The sequence below is a fragment of the Natator depressus genome, chromosome 7, assembly GCF_965152275.1.
Source record: "Natator depressus isolate rNatDep1 chromosome 7, rNatDep2.hap1, whole genome shotgun sequence".
Lineage (NCBI taxonomy): Eukaryota > Metazoa > Chordata > Testudines > Cheloniidae > Natator > Natator depressus.
This window is the reverse complement of record NC_134240.1, coordinates 104,017,331-104,032,751: the sequence shown is the minus strand read 5'-3', so window position 1 is coordinate 104,032,751 and position 15,421 is coordinate 104,017,331. Positions and strand designations below refer to the sequence as shown.

General features: G+C 41.0%; 2 protein-coding genes across 4 annotated transcripts in view; one reads left to right on the top strand and one right to left on the bottom strand.

The window, feature by feature from the left end:
* GPR26 (G protein-coupled receptor 26) overlaps nucleotides 1–15,421 on the top strand; it is a 101,695-nt gene that overhangs the window by 64,633 nt on the left and 21,641 nt on the right. The window lies entirely within an intron of this gene.
* Nucleotides 1,361–15,421, bottom strand: part of CPXM2 (carboxypeptidase X, M14 family member 2) — a 104,065-nt gene continuing 90,004 nt past the window's right edge. For all 3 annotated transcript variants that reach the window (XM_074959203.1, XM_074959202.1, XM_074959201.1), the window contains 3 exons: nucleotides 13,823–13,962; nucleotides 12,441–12,540; nucleotides 1,361–3,508 (listed from right to left, as the gene is read on the bottom strand). In XM_074959203.1, the coding sequence (XP_074815304.1) occupies nucleotides 3,255–3,508; nucleotides 12,441–12,540; nucleotides 13,823–13,962 (494 nt within the window). In that variant the 3' untranslated portion in view covers nucleotides 1,361–3,254. The remainder of the gene's footprint in view (nucleotides 3,509–12,440; nucleotides 12,541–13,822; nucleotides 13,963–15,421) is intronic.

The window sequence follows — 15,421 nt, the reverse complement described above, 5'->3', positions numbered from 1 at the left end:
GTGGGAAATGGACACAAATAAAGAGCACAGGAGTTGCACCAGCTTGGAGTGTCCCTGAGTCTGTGAGGAGCGGGGCCAAGGGGCTGGATATGCAAGAGCAGATACAGGCACTGTTAGTTATCTCCATAACTATTTTGTCCATATTGGCATCAGAGTAACAAGTCCTGCCTTATGCTTTCCAACTTCAGTTTTTGGTGACTCGCGCTCCCATACTTGTGCATGTACCCATCTGCAGACGTATATTTGTTCTGGGCAGCACAGGAAGACAAGACAAGACACCAGGAATATAGTTTAAATAGGCTGCAGCTTTATTAAGAAACACATCTGCAAATTATCCAGAAATAACCCATCCAGTGCAAGTTATCCCTCCTTCCATAATTTCTATCTCCTGGGGGAGGACTGCTAACAGCCCCCCCCACCTCTTAAACCATTCCCAGCACTGTTGCTGGAATCCCATCAGTCTCCCCTCACCTGAGGGTTAAGGGAGCAGGGACAGGAGTTGTCTTCTCATTGTACCAGACATTAGGAGTTCCAACTCCATTCTCCATCTTTTTTAGGAGATGTCTTCTCCTAATCCACCTCCGGTTCTGGTTTACCAGGGAACCAGACCCCATATTTCAGAGTAGCAGCCGTGTTAGTCTGTATTCGCAAAAAGAAAAGGAGTACTTGTGGCACCTTAGAGACTAACAAATTTATTTGAGCATAAGCTTTTGTGAGCTACAGCTCACTTCATCGGACCCCATATTGAACAAGTATGTACACTAGGCACCTACCAAATTGTGACAAAATGAATTTTACAACCTAATCTACCCATTGGGTCCCTGGGCTGCTGAGTGGAAGTTGAGAAACCCGCACACTGGCCCCAGGCCAATCTGGCAGTGAAGGAAAAATTCCTACCCAGCACCCAAAAGTAACTAGCATGATGCTCACAGCAAGGCCCCACAACCCAGTCCTATTCTAATCCCAAGGGGAAGGGAGAGGGAGTTTTCTTCCCAGTGCAGAATGGCACCCTTTGGTAGCCAATAAGGTTGTGCTGCAACCTTCTGTCCAACTAATCAGCCACCTAGCTTCTCTCCTCTAGCCCATGGGGAAGAGAGGGGTGAGAGGGGGCAATCCTTAAAAGGGCCAAGGATTTTCTTTCCCCTGCTGGCCCAGACAAAACCTCCTCACCTCTGAGGCTGGTCGGAGGGTATTTTGAGAAAAGTAAGTGCACCTTCATCTCCTGTACTACTCCCTTCCATTCATAGAATCATAGAATCATAGAATATCAGGGTTGGAAGGGACCCCAGAAGGTCATCTAGTCCAACCCCCTGCTCGAAGCAGGACCAATTCCCAGTTAAATCATTCCTGATCTTGTAACATAGAAAGCCTCCTGTAAGAAATAAATGTTTTGGTTGAAGATCCAGTATCAAAAGTCAATACCAGGAGTAAGTACTGGAGAAGAAAAAGTGGAAACAATAGATGCCACGGTCCTCAAGCCACATACATTCTGACATTCCACGGTTTCAGAATTTGCCATGGAATCCACCCCTTGCAGCAGAATTGTGCTCCCGAACTAGGCTTTTACTTTTAAAGATGTACCTTTCTAATCTGTATGGTTTTGAAGATAACCTTCTAAAGGTGAACCCAGTATAAACTCATTCAGTGTTGCTTTGAGTCTGCCAACAACCTGAAACATTAAATAGGTGTGGAGTGAACTGCCCCATTTATTTTAACTAGGGGTGCTGGCTCTGAAACCTAAACATGTCAGTTTAAATGTCAACATTACTAATTATTGCACTGCTGACCAAATTCCCCCCCATGTCTCTCCAGGCACACAAATCTCCTACTCAGCTGCAAAAATCTCCAGGTCTTCCTTGGCAACTTTGCTGATGCAATTAGGTGTTGGCACTACAAAAATTTGTGGCATATTGAACACTAAAAGGATGAGGACAGGGTGAAATAAATAAAATTTAACATCAAAATAAATAACATGGGGGCTAAATTATTCATTTTACATATTCATAGATTGTAAGGCCAGAAGGGACCATTGTGATCATCTAGTCTAACCTCATATTCAATTCATTGAAAGCCTTTGCTTTTCTAAATTTAAATGAAAGTGCACCAAGATTTGCACCAGAAGACTGAAATATCCAGGGGCTTTACCACCCAATTTAAATGCACCTTGGAGTGGAATTTAAGAAGGCTTGACCCTGGATACTTCAGTAATATTAAAGAGAGAGACTCGTGCTCTTAATAAATAATGCAACCATCTCAATAATACAGAATTTAATGAGAGTCCTGCTATTTCCTTGGGTCCCAGCTGTGGCAGCATTGTTGCTTAATGGTATTTACAGAACAAGTATGTGCTGGAATAGCTTCCATAGGATGGACTAAAACTAGTTATTATGCAAGGGTTGATGATTGCTTTTAGTGTATATTATTGATTCTGCAACCATTTATCTCTCTTTTCTTCATGTACAAGATTAGTTGTTGACAAGAAGAAATAAATTAAATATAGCAGACATGTATTTTCACCAAAGATTTTCTATTTGAAGTTTATTTTCTTCAATTCCGAATGATACTTTGGTGATCATCTTTTTCCAGGAATCATAAGAACGTATTGAGTAAGGCAAAGCTTTAACAGCAATAATGATGGTTTTAGCAGAATTGTACTTGAAAGTGCCCATTGCATTCTTGCTACCAAGCATACAAGGGATATTATGTTTATTCTTAGAATTTTGACAGGAAACTAAAAATGTAGGGCCAGGCCCTCCTCTAGTGTAAATCAATGTAGCAACTTTGGAGCTGATTTACACCAACTGAGGAGCTGGCCTGTATTTCTCTAGTTTGTTCTCCCCCAAATTGATGTGGATTATTCTTGAAAATCCATCCTACCTTCCTGTGCAGTTTTGTTACTTAAAAGTCAATAAGGCGCAAATCTGGTGCCCACAGCATAGCAACACCTGAAAAACAGTGACACTGTGATGTTGGCACAGCAGAGAGAGGAGGAATCCATTCCACTACCCTGCATAGGTCCCCCACCCAATGTGCATTTAGCTGGATTGTATACAGGGAACAAAAACTGTATCCCTAAAACCTCAGAGGAGAAAAGGTTTTGGAAGCTCAAGAGATTCTTCAATACAAATACACTAATTAGAACTCCTCGAATAGACAAAAACGTATTAATGTTGGCTATGTATCTTTTACTACTATAATTGGTTTTGATTGAAGCAGAGCTTGTAAATGCCATGTGTTACAACAGAGAAAGTAGTCTATCTTTGCTGGCGTCTCTGCCTAGCCCTTTGCCTGAGCCGTCGGATTGACAGACTAATGGGCTGCTTTCCAAATTTCTCCATGATTTCTTTGATTCGTGCGAGGTTGGTTTTGCTGATTGTGAAGTCACACTGAGTGGCTCCCATGTCATAACCTACTGCACAGTTCTTGGTGGAAGAGGTATAGCCCTCCGCTTTTGCAGTGACCACATATTCTCCTGGGTTCAGGAGACGCCAGTAATCCCCATCACTCGCTGTTAAAGAAATCAGAAAAGAAGATTTTCAGACTATTGCTCTTTTGACAGATATGTCAACACTTATTCACTATAAAGGTCTATGTTAGGTCTGTGGCCTGAAGTTGTACATGTAGGACTTGAGCCTCATGTCCAGTTAACCTCCCCTTGGCTGTGGTTGGTACTAGACCCAGAAAGAAGTGAGGCATCAAAGGTGGCTGTGTTCCTTCTTTACAACCTTCTTTTCCACCAATTTTGGGATCACCTGAGTGGCAATTTGGCTCCTGGCACAAGCTGAAACAGCTTTGGGGGCTCATCCACACTCAAGAATTGCTGGAGTGTAGTGGAGCTCTGGCCACGTCCCATGCCCAGCCACATCCCAACATGGGAGGCCATAAGAGGAGCTGTATAGGGCTAGCTACACTGGCTCTATTTCACCCAAAGATTCCCCTACACCAAGCAGGTGGCCCAGTCTGCTAGCTGTCTTGGGCCACCAGAGCAACACAAAGCAACAGGACAGGCCCCAGGTATCTGACCCCTGGCATATGTAGCATTTGCTTGACAATGCCCTGCTTCTCAATAACAGAATGTTTTAAGCAAAACACTGCTCTTTCATTGGAGCCTTTTTATTGACCTTTAAATGGGGGGGGAAAAAAAAAAAAGACGTGCTTGATTCCAAGTGAAGTCACAATTTGGAAAAGTAGCCTAGGCCTGGCTGCTCCCATGTGTGACTATGTAGCCCTCACCATGGAAACATAAATGAAGCTGGCAATGAAAACAAAATGCCACCATGAAAATCCATTACAGTTTTCATTTCCCATCCTAATTTTCTGTAACTGTACATAAAAAATAGTACTGATTTCCCAAACAGAATTCTCTGGACAGGTGAGATATACACAGGGCTGAGAGAAGGGTTAAAAATAACCTGTTTCCCAGCACCATCAGCAAATTAAGTTTGATCTTAGCAGTTTGATATTTTGTTGAATTAAAATACACCCACAATAATTCCTTGATATGCCACCTTTGCCACTTGGGGGCCCTTTCACTGCTGCCCTTAGCATACAGCAATCATGTTTTTGCTTTATAATATCAATTCGTCGACAGAAAGCAATTTCATATGTAACTTAGGCCATGATTTTCAGCATAGTACTTAACCACATTCCTAACTTTAAAGATATGAGTAGTCCCATTGTAATCCATTGAACTACTTGCGTGGATACAGCAAAGCACATGTTTCAGTACCTCATTGAATCAGGGCCTTAATGATTTTCCTTACAGAAGATATCCATGGCTTAATGTTTACCCAATAATTTGGACATTCTTTGGTCTTCTAGTGATGTTATTTTAAGCAGCAAATATGTTTCATAATGGATTGAAAGAGGGAATGAAACTTAGCTTCTTACTGTAAAATTGTATTTGTTTTACAATTTACCCTAGTAAAGCCTCCTGAGTTGTAGCCGTGCATTTTCAAGGTTTCCTAGGATGTAATACTATATATAAAGAAATGTGACATCTCCCACAGGAAGAGTTATTGTAATATTCATGTGAAATGACATTACTATTATTGGCCCTGCCCCTGGGTGACTTACAATACAATGTTGCTAAAATGAAAGACAATCAAGATGAAAAGATTGTATGCTGGGAAGAAGAAGACAGACTGTGCTAGAGCTGGGCTATATATTTTATATCTTGCATCTGTGTAAAGATCTAAAATTGTATATTGGGGCTAGATAAGCTAGGCATCATGGTTTGACATAGCAGGAATCAGCAAAAGAACAAAACCAAAAAACAGCGCTAATCATCTCCTGGCATTATTGTGAAAGAGGACGTAACTGACACACCTGGTCAAGTTACTTCTCGTAGAGTAAAGAGGGCTCATATTTTTCTACCAACCAGTTTGAGAGTGTTTTAAAAGAGGAGATAGGCCATATTCTCTGCTGATATCTGGCTACTGTGCACTTCTTGGGAGTAGGGGGCGAGTCAGGTGGGGAGGGATTATGATGGAGCTCTGCTTCTCTGTGCCTGTCCTGTACTGGTGTAGTGTCCACCACAGGAACTTAGAGCTGGTTTGGGGTTGGCCCTGAGAATCCACTTTGGTTCCAAGTGCACAGGAGTAAATGGGCGTATTTTCTCCCAGACCAAGTGGGTGGGCAATAGTGTAGCCTGACTCTGCCCCATTATGCTGGCCAGCACCGCTATGCTGGTGCAGAAGGGTGTCGTACTTTGCAGTGGCGGATTAGACACTGGGTCAATGGAGCCCGTGCCAGGGGCCCTGGCCAATTGGGGGGCCCTGGAAAAATGGGACGGCGTGGGGAGCAGCCCCCATGTGCTTTGGCCCAAGGCCCCACATAACTGTAATCTGCCTCTGGTACTTTGGTGCTGTATAGGCCAGCAGCAAATTACTTACTTCTCTGGAGCAAGAGGAAACAAAGGAGAAATGTCTCTTAACCACAGTGCCTTGTAGGATATTGCATTGGTGGTGCAGTTTATGCATCACACTTTGGACAAGGTTGTGCCTAACGACACAATTAGCCTTTGGTGCATCCACACATTTCTGACAAGCATTTGTCATGTATTTTAGCATAGCTTGAGAAATACTATAAAAGAAGCTACACATTCAACCACCACCAGGAAATAATTATAGAGCTAAATACAAACTACTGGCAGGATTTACTTATTTAGCTCTTTTCTGTTTTAAAACAAGTAGAGTTCATTCCAAGAGTTTGCTCCTGTTACCCATCATTTAATCTCAGGGTACGAAGAGATTTCATTCTCTGGGCTAAATGAACTACATCAAAAATTCCTGTACAGATGGTAGAGACATGTGATCAAAAATATGGGGGGTTTAGAGAATATTAAGAGGTACTTTGGTAAACATAAAGAGATAGTGTACTCAGTTAAAATGACAACACACACTACGAAAGATATCAAATGAATATATGTAAATAGACTCCAGAAGGCACCTTGATCTTGTTAACAATGTGACAGATAATAAAATAAAAATTAGGAGGAATAAATTATAATGGGCCAGATCTTCAGCTGGTGTAGCTCCATTAAGTCAGTGGAATTATTCCAATTTACATCAACTGAGGATCTATCTGAATGCTTTATTACCAACAAAGGGCCCTACTATGAAGTTAATTTGCCTGCCCAAGGAATGATGGTGTACACCCATAAATAGTTGAGTACTAGGCAGCAGCCAGCAGTGCTTCAAGATAATGTATTGTTATTAGTCAACCCACTAAAATAATAAAATCTGCTGAACAATTAGAGAGAAATGTTAGATGCAAAATCTTTGTTTTGGATGTTGTAACAAACCCTGAAATTCTTATCAGATTCTCTGAAATAAAGCTTTCTACAAGAGTTTCAGGCAAACTTGAGTTAATTTATGGTTTGCTTTGAAAACCATGCAAAAGCTAGGCACTGTGGTAATAGGTGCTCGAGAAATGCTGAGAGAGAGAACGAAATACTGCAATTTTGACCAAGTTTCACTTTGACATTTGGTGTTCAAGAGATGAGTGTGAAACTATATGAAACAAAACCAGAAAATGTGGCTCACCATAAACCAAAAGCTTTGAGATTAGTAAATCACTAATTGTTTGCTTCACGTGTGGCAGGTTGCCACAGGCAAAATGGTCTTTTTACATGGGAAATATTCCACTTCCATTTTAATTTCAAAGAAATCACCAACCCTTCCAGAACTGATAGCAGTGTAGGTTATGTTCTTGACACTGAGTCCCTGTAATGGGCTAGGATCCTATATACACCAGAGGCTCTCAAAACAGCAATCTCTGGACACAGCTCGCCCATGGAGCTTTTAGGGGGTCTGCTGAAAGGTAGCTGGACATGCAGTGCTGACTTTTCTTCCTTATTTCCTGCTGCTAAATGTTTCTAATAGACAGCTAAAAATCCATCAGATGCTTTCCTAAAGTTACTTTTCATGACAGCAATGTGTGGAGTTGCCACAGGGATGTTCTTTGATTGTTTAAGGAGAGAGGGCGTGGGGTCGTGAATGAGAAGAGAGGTGTCCACAATCCTTTAAAATATACCCCTGCCATCCTTACATCTCTATATGAGCTACGCAGACCTTGTATCTAGGTATGCAGAGGTAAGTGGGCATAGTGCACTCACCTACTCCCTCCCCTGCGCTAGAGCAGGGAATGGACAGGTCTCAGCTCCTGCCACCCCCACAACAGACTAGTCAACACAGCTGAGCTGGCACAAGTGGTGTTGCATTTTGCTGCTGGTAAAGGCCGGGAACACAGGAGATGCAGAGAGGGAACAGTACCTCAGAAAGGTGCCTCTGACACGTTATGCCTCCCAAGGCTATTTTTGGGCTGGTTCAGCTTTTCCACAGGACTGTGCGCCTAATGCTAAGGGCTAGAATGCACAGCCCTGGGTAATGGAGATGTGTGAATCCCATCACCTCAAGGAGCCAATGGAATAACAAGAGGAGCAAGGTGCTACTTGACATTAATAAGGTCATTGGAATCAGGCCCTAAATATAAATAAAATATATTTAGAATAACTGTTTAATTTTATATCTCAATAAGAGATATCCAATGACCTCTGCTAGCTGGTCTTTGAAAAATGTGGAGGTAAAAAGTGTCCAAACGGATTTGTTGATCCAACTAATGAACTTATTTCCCAGGGTCATCTGACAGAGCACAGTTCACATGTAACCATAAAACCATATCATCACCTCTGCCCAATCAATAGCTGTATGTACAGCAAGAAAAAAAGGGAACAATGTGTTCAAGCTCCTGGTCTCACAAAATCAATAATTTCAATTAACCTATTAATATTATCAGCACAGTGTCACCCCTTCCTACTCCCATCAGATACATTGTACCGCTAAGTGAAAGTAACAGAAGGTTCTTTCTGCACTAGAGAAGGAAGAGGAGAAATGTCCTGGAACAAATGTATGTTAATAGAAAGCTTATTGTAGACACAATTCTCACCTGCTTAATAGGGTAGTTGACTCCATTTACATGTCAGAAAATAGCAGGTATTTTAAAAACTTAATAGCTATAATCCATTTTAAAGCAAAACTTAGAAAGGTAAAGAAAGTTGCCCAGATTCTCCTCTTGTTTAAACCAATTTTGACCCAGTGCAACTCCGTTGCTTCAATGGGAATAGTCCCAGTTTAAACAGGTATAAAAGAGAGAAGAATGAGATCCCACAGAGATAATTTATTTTTTTCTCTGCAGGTATATATATCATTTTAGCTTAGTGGCTATCCCATAAAATTTCTAGTTTCAAAGACTAATGACAGCCCGTCCCCTTTATTTATTTAATGTAAGGCAAGATAGAAGTTCCATGTTTCCATCTATAAATACGAGTATCAATTTTTTACACTTCCCAGATTATGGAAAAGAATAACAATTATACTTTCTCTTTTTATTATTAATAGTTAGCAGTGAACCTTAACCAGACAATTCTGATTCAGACCTGCACCTAAACTTCCTCAAAGTCCATGAGTGTTTACAGAGCAGATTGTGGGGTCTTCCATAATTCTGTTGTTATACATTCATGTGGGATTCTTCTCCATATGCACTCAGATTTGCATTTTCTCTAAATCATCCACTATTCTCCAGTGTGGTATCTAATGTAACCCAGTATATTGAGGGATTGGAATAATCATCCATTGCATTTATTCAGTTCCCAGTAAACATTTACCAGAGTAATATAACCTACAGTTTATGACAGCCTTCTAGGTTAGTGGAAAAACAACTGATTATTTTCATTCCCTCTTTTGTTTTCCAGTGGCCCCATTTTGAAATATATAAAGAAGACATAACTGCCTTACTAAATATCTGCAATTCAATGTTTTCTCTCACAGCAGAGACATAGTAAAGTTGAAATAAAACTTATCATAACTGAGCTAAATTTGCTGATATTATTGAGTCAGCTAACCTAAAATAGTAGATATCTGAGACTCAGAACTTGCTTACCTAAAACTGCTGGAGTTCCTGGTATTCCATAGCCCCCCATTGGTTAATTATGTCATACAACTGTATAAGCAGATCTTAAATTCAATGATGGGTAGATAATGAAATACCCAGTATATCACATTGCTAATTGCTTTCCCTCATTCTAATACCAAACCAACCCTTGAGTATATGGACATCATATCCTTACATTTGTTTACAAAATTACCACCTCTGCATATGGTATTTCTGAGATTGATAGAACCGGTATTGGTTTAGGGGTGCTTTTTGCAAGAATTATATTTTTCAGCATCAGAGCTAATGCTATTCCCTGTCATCTCAATGCAAACAACTCACAGATCTACCTCTCCACTCTGGTCCTGTCTCTTTCTGTCCAATTAAAATCTCAGCCTGTTTTATGTCTCTTTGTGGATGTCCAGCCATCAGACTAAGCTCAACGTGTCCAAAACAGAGCTCAACTTTCACACCAGACTCTCTTTCCTTTTTCAGTGATTGAGGACCATCCTCCTTCGTATCACTCTGGGGTGTAACCTGAATATTATCTTCTTTTCAGCACTCTGTCTAGATACTCATATCAAAGACATCAACATTTTTCTATATCTTCCTGCATAACATCTCTGAGATCTGGAATTATCCTCTACAGCCACACAGCTAAAACTCTTATCTAGTCACCATCACCTGACTTCTCGACTACTGCAACATCCTCTTCCCTGGCCTTGATAAATGCAATCTTGCCCCCACTTCAATCCATTCAAAATGCTGCTGCACAGATCCTTTTCCTGGCTTGTTTCTTTGATCGTATCACCTCTCCTTTTCCATCCCATCATTGACTCTCCACTTCCTACCAGATCAAACTACTCACCTTCACTTACAAGGTTCTTCAGAGGCTAGCCCCACCCTACCTACCACCTCTCATATGCTATCAAAAATCAGCTCTCACCTTTGCTCTGCCAATAATGCCAGTCTTCCTCACCCACTTGTTAAATTTTCAAACACACACTTCTATGCTATCTCTCATGCTGTACCTCACTCTTGGGCAAAGCTCCCCATAAACATCTGCAAAGCCACCTCATTGTCCTCTTTCAAATTCCTCAGTAAAACGGTCTTCTGTTGTGACGCCTACAAAAATCCTGACAACTATTAAGCAGTTACTGTGCTGGGACAGTCTATTATGCTAATCATTACTGCGGTATCATTTCCTGGTGTTCCTTCATCTGTTGTTGCTCATCATAGACTGTGAGCTCCTCAAGGCAGAGACCACCTGTTCCATCTGTATTAGCACAGCACCTAGCCCAAAGGGACACTTGTCTATGACTGGGTGCCCTAGACATGACTGCAGTACAAATAAATAATAATAATAGTAAACTAGTTCAAAAGTACTTTGGAAAAGTCCAGATGTTTGATCTAACTCCCTCTGAATAGCCCTGGGTGCATTCTGAATTTGCTGGCTCACATTTGCTTAATTAATACTGTGAAAATACTGAATGCACACATTTATTAACTTTCTTTTTTTAATAGAAATCTGGATCAGCAATGCTCTATGAGTGCAATTCACCCTGTGTGAAGTAACCCTTCCACCGGGCCCCACTGAACGCTGTGGAGATTCCACCAAGCGTGCACAGTGGAACTGCAAACCTCTGAAGAGCATGAGGTTCCTCCCTTCCTACAGCAGCTGCTTCACCTTTTCATGCTCATCCAAACTAGACCTCTAAATCTTTCATGTTCCCTTAACGAGTAATAACCACAGAAGCACCCTTTGTTATTGTTAATGGTGCTCTAATTAATTTTGGCTAGACAGTCACCGCCCTCACTTGACCACACATGGGAGTAAGGCCTCCCTTGTTCAGACTGTGATTTCAACTGTGTTGGAGAGAGCAGGGCCTACTTACCCAATACCCACCACTACAAGCAAGTAGGCAGGGAGCGGGAGGAGAAGGACAAGAAGCGGGAGGAGCCCTGGCTCCCCTCCCTACCTTCTGGTCAGAGTAGCCACTCCATGAAAAGGAGCGAAGTTACTTATGCCTCCTCCAGACCAGGGGAATTGAGTGACAATTCATTCTCTGGTGTGCTCCTAGGGCACTGGAGCTATGTGCGGTCCCTTCCTCGGGGAAGACTGTAAAGTTACAATGCAGCCCTATATTTGTTTGCAATAGATCTACTGATTTGTGTACATGGATGTCATGCTGATGGAAAAGAAGGAAGCACTTGGAGGAAATAGCAGGAAATAGACCTCACCTTCTACTGAGGTGTATGTCATAGATTCATAGATATTAAGGTCAGAAGGGACCATTAGGATCATCTAGTCTGACCTCCTGCACAACGCAGGCCACAGAATCTCACCCAGCCACTCCTGCGAAAAACCTCTCACATATGTCTGAGCTATTGAAGTCCTCAAATCATGGTTTAAAGACTTCAAGGAGCAGAAAATCCTCCAGCAAGTGACCCATGCCCCATGCTACAGAGGAAGGTGAAAAACCTCCAGGGCCTCTTCCAATCTGCCCTGGAGGAAGATTCCTTCCCAACCCCAAATATGGCGATCAGCTAAACCCTGAGCATATGGGCAAGATTCACCAGCCAAATGCCCAGGAAAGAATTAGAGGGATGGTCGTTTGATATAAGTAGTAACTCAGATCCCACCCCATCTAGCATCCCATCACAGGCCATTGGGCCTATTTACCATGAATAGTTAAAGATCAATTAATTGCCAAAATCATGTTATCCCATCATACCATCTCCTCCATAAACGTATCGAGTCTAATCTTCAGTTGTCCAGGAGATGCTAAACTTTTATGGGCTCTTAAAAGCTAATAGACTCTTAAACTAAGCCTAGATGCCCATATAGTAGCAATTCCCAGAAACGTCAACTTTCACTATGTTCTTCCCTTCTGATGTCCCAAACAGAGCATTCCAAGCCTTTGTCTCCTCACTGCAACACACCATATCCTAACTTAACCGAGAAGGTCAGATGGTTCAGATGGTTCAGAATGCAGCATTTTTTTTACCTGTGCGAATGTCGTGGTTAACACCCTCTACTGAAATAATGGCATTTGGAATTCCCTTTCCAGATAAATCCCTTACCATGCCTTTGATGCCCCGGTGGACCTAGTAGTGGAACAAATAAATGGATACCTATTACACAACAGTGAAAACCAAATATGATCATCAAATCATCAAACAGTCACATCTGCATGAGAAAGCAAATCATTAACTTGATAATGACTATGTTCTCTTCCGCCAGAAATCTTGGATGAAAGATATAATTAATCTAGCCCCAAATTTAAAAAGAACATTTTTTTCTCAAATGTAAAATCTGAGCCTTCTCCCCATGTCTGCATATTGCAGTAGGTAAAATGGTATGCATTCTCAATGCATATAAAATATATGTATGTCAACAGGATCGGTTAGTTTTTTTATCTTCTTTGCAAATAATATAGTTTTGAAATATCACTATCAACATAAAATTCACTTTCTAGGCATCAGCCACTTTTGACTTCACTTTTTTTTTAGAGCTTCTACACTTATGAACATAAGAGAGAGCCAGATAAAACAACTAAAAGTAGCAAGTCAAAGGGATTTTCATGCGATTGTTTTTAATCAAGCACTGCATTCTGGTAAAATTTTAACATGCTTCATTATTTTGTCCACTTAAACTAAAATAGTCTGATGTTTGAAAAATTCTGCCAGTAATTTTGAAGGGTAAGGTTTCTATGATAAATGCCAAAAATGTTCATAATTCAAAACACAGATCATAAGTGAAACCTTTAGTGAAAGAATTAGCTACCACATAGGGTTTTACTAAACTGAAATAAAACATATTAGCCCTGTGAGATCACCAGGGGTGTATGGAGGACTGGAAAACTTTGGATAAGAAAGTATATTAAGATTTTTCTAGTGTTTTAAATGATGGCTAGTTGTGTAGGTATTTGTACAAAGTTTCTCAGTTTCTTTTTAGCAGGAGCACTCTGGATTTTAAAGGTCAAATCTGGACTCTACCCGTAATGCAATGTAAACGCTGTGGTTGAGATTTCCAAAGCAGCATGAGAACCAATGGAAGATAAATAATTAAGCTAATGGAAGATATGTGTCTGAATCCCATCGGCTGATTTGAAAAGCTGTGGAGGGCAACCCACTGAGAGCTCCTATAGGAATCAGCACAGTTCTGAACTCTTTAGCATGTCTCTGCAGGATCAGGTAGAAGGTAATTTGTGAACAACCTGGGGGAATAGCAAGGTTATAGTAAGTACCTCTGAAAACTGTATGGGTCCATTGGACTGGAAACTTACCTACCAGAAAACACAGCAGGCTACAGTAACTTCAAATTAAGACTTTCACTTAGGCCCCTTCCAAAGTGAATTCTAATTGGGAAAGGTATTCTCTTTCATACCTGTTCCATAAAAACAATCAGGGATTCACGGTTGTTTTCCCATTCTTCAGGTAACTCGCTCTCATGAGGATATTTGTCACAGCCCACATAGATGGATAGCTCAAAGCAGTTTGTGTGCAGGTAACTAAAGTCATTTATACCTGTTGACGTAATAAAATAAGAAAAGCTTTAGAACCATAAAATGCTGCTCTTGTTTATTTTGGGCACTAGACCTGATTATTTTAATCAAAGAGCAGAATATCTGAATAGCACAAAGTAGACGGCAGTTCTGGCAGGAAAATGCTGTTTTAAAAATGCAATGAATATATTAAATTGATTCTCATAACATTGTGCCAATAGAAACAAAATCTAAATTGCAATTCTAAAGAAGTAAAGCCATAATAGCTCCATGAAACTTGATGCAAACTTTTTAAATTTTCCTATAGACACGAAGGTCCATTTTCATTTTATCCCATTTAAAACAAGGAACTGAGTAGCACAGAGCATGATAAACCAAGATGAAAAGAGAGAGAGAGCGAGATAGAGGTAGAGGTAGCTACTGTACTCATCCTCAGTATAAGCCTTGTTGAAAGCCCCTTGAAGACTATGGGAGTCTTGGTCGCAGTGTTCTGCAGGGTTCAGTCGTATCACTTCTCTTATTCAGCATATATGTGAGACTGCCGAGTGAGAGCGTGTGAAAGTATGGACTATTTTGTCATCAATGCACTAATGACACACAGCATGAATCTCAGTCCCCTTTAGTGCTGAAAGTGGGGTCACCTTCTTGCTGTCCCAGGGTCTAACAAAATTTGGGATCTAAATGAAAAATAGTTGTGTTAAGCTTATTCCAGATAAGATGGATGTGATGCTGATGAAAAAGAAGGAAGCACTTGGAGGAAATAGCAGGAAATATGACCTCTCCTTTTACTGAGGTGTATGTTCTTCAGTTGTCCAGGAGGTGCTAAACTTTATGGGCTCTTAAATGGATTCTTAAACTAAGCTTAGATGCCCCTATAGTAGCAATTCCCAGAAATGTCAGATTTCACTATGTTCTTCCCTTCTGATGCCCCAATTACAGTATTCCAAGCTTTTGTCTCCTCCAGGGAGGATCATTGCAACATAACATATCTTGGCCTAACCCACAAGGTGGGATCACAAACTATAGATGGTACAGCATGCAGCATCCTGTCTGCTAAGTGGAAGGTACTGCCAAGAGCAAAAAATACCAATTCTTCACACTTTACATAGGCTGCCATTCCAATCCCAAGTACAGTTCAAGGTCCAATTCTACTTTCATTGAAACTGGAAGTCTGAGTAACTCCACTGACTTAATCTACATCAGTAAAACTGAGAGCTGAATTCTTCTCATGGTCCTCACCATCAAAGAGCTAAATGGGGGAAGGACTTAGCTATCTCAAAGGCCACCTTTTTCCTGTAATTTTCCATAGAAACACAATTGCTGATAATAGTGCAGGTTTTAACACAGAGGGGTCAGCAGCAGAGTATTTTCCCTGGAGCTATGAAAACTCTTGTAGACCATTCAGTAGCTACACTGTGCTGAAGAGGGATGGTCGTTTGATACTAGTGAGCACTGGCGTGGGGGCAATAAGCTCATTTATA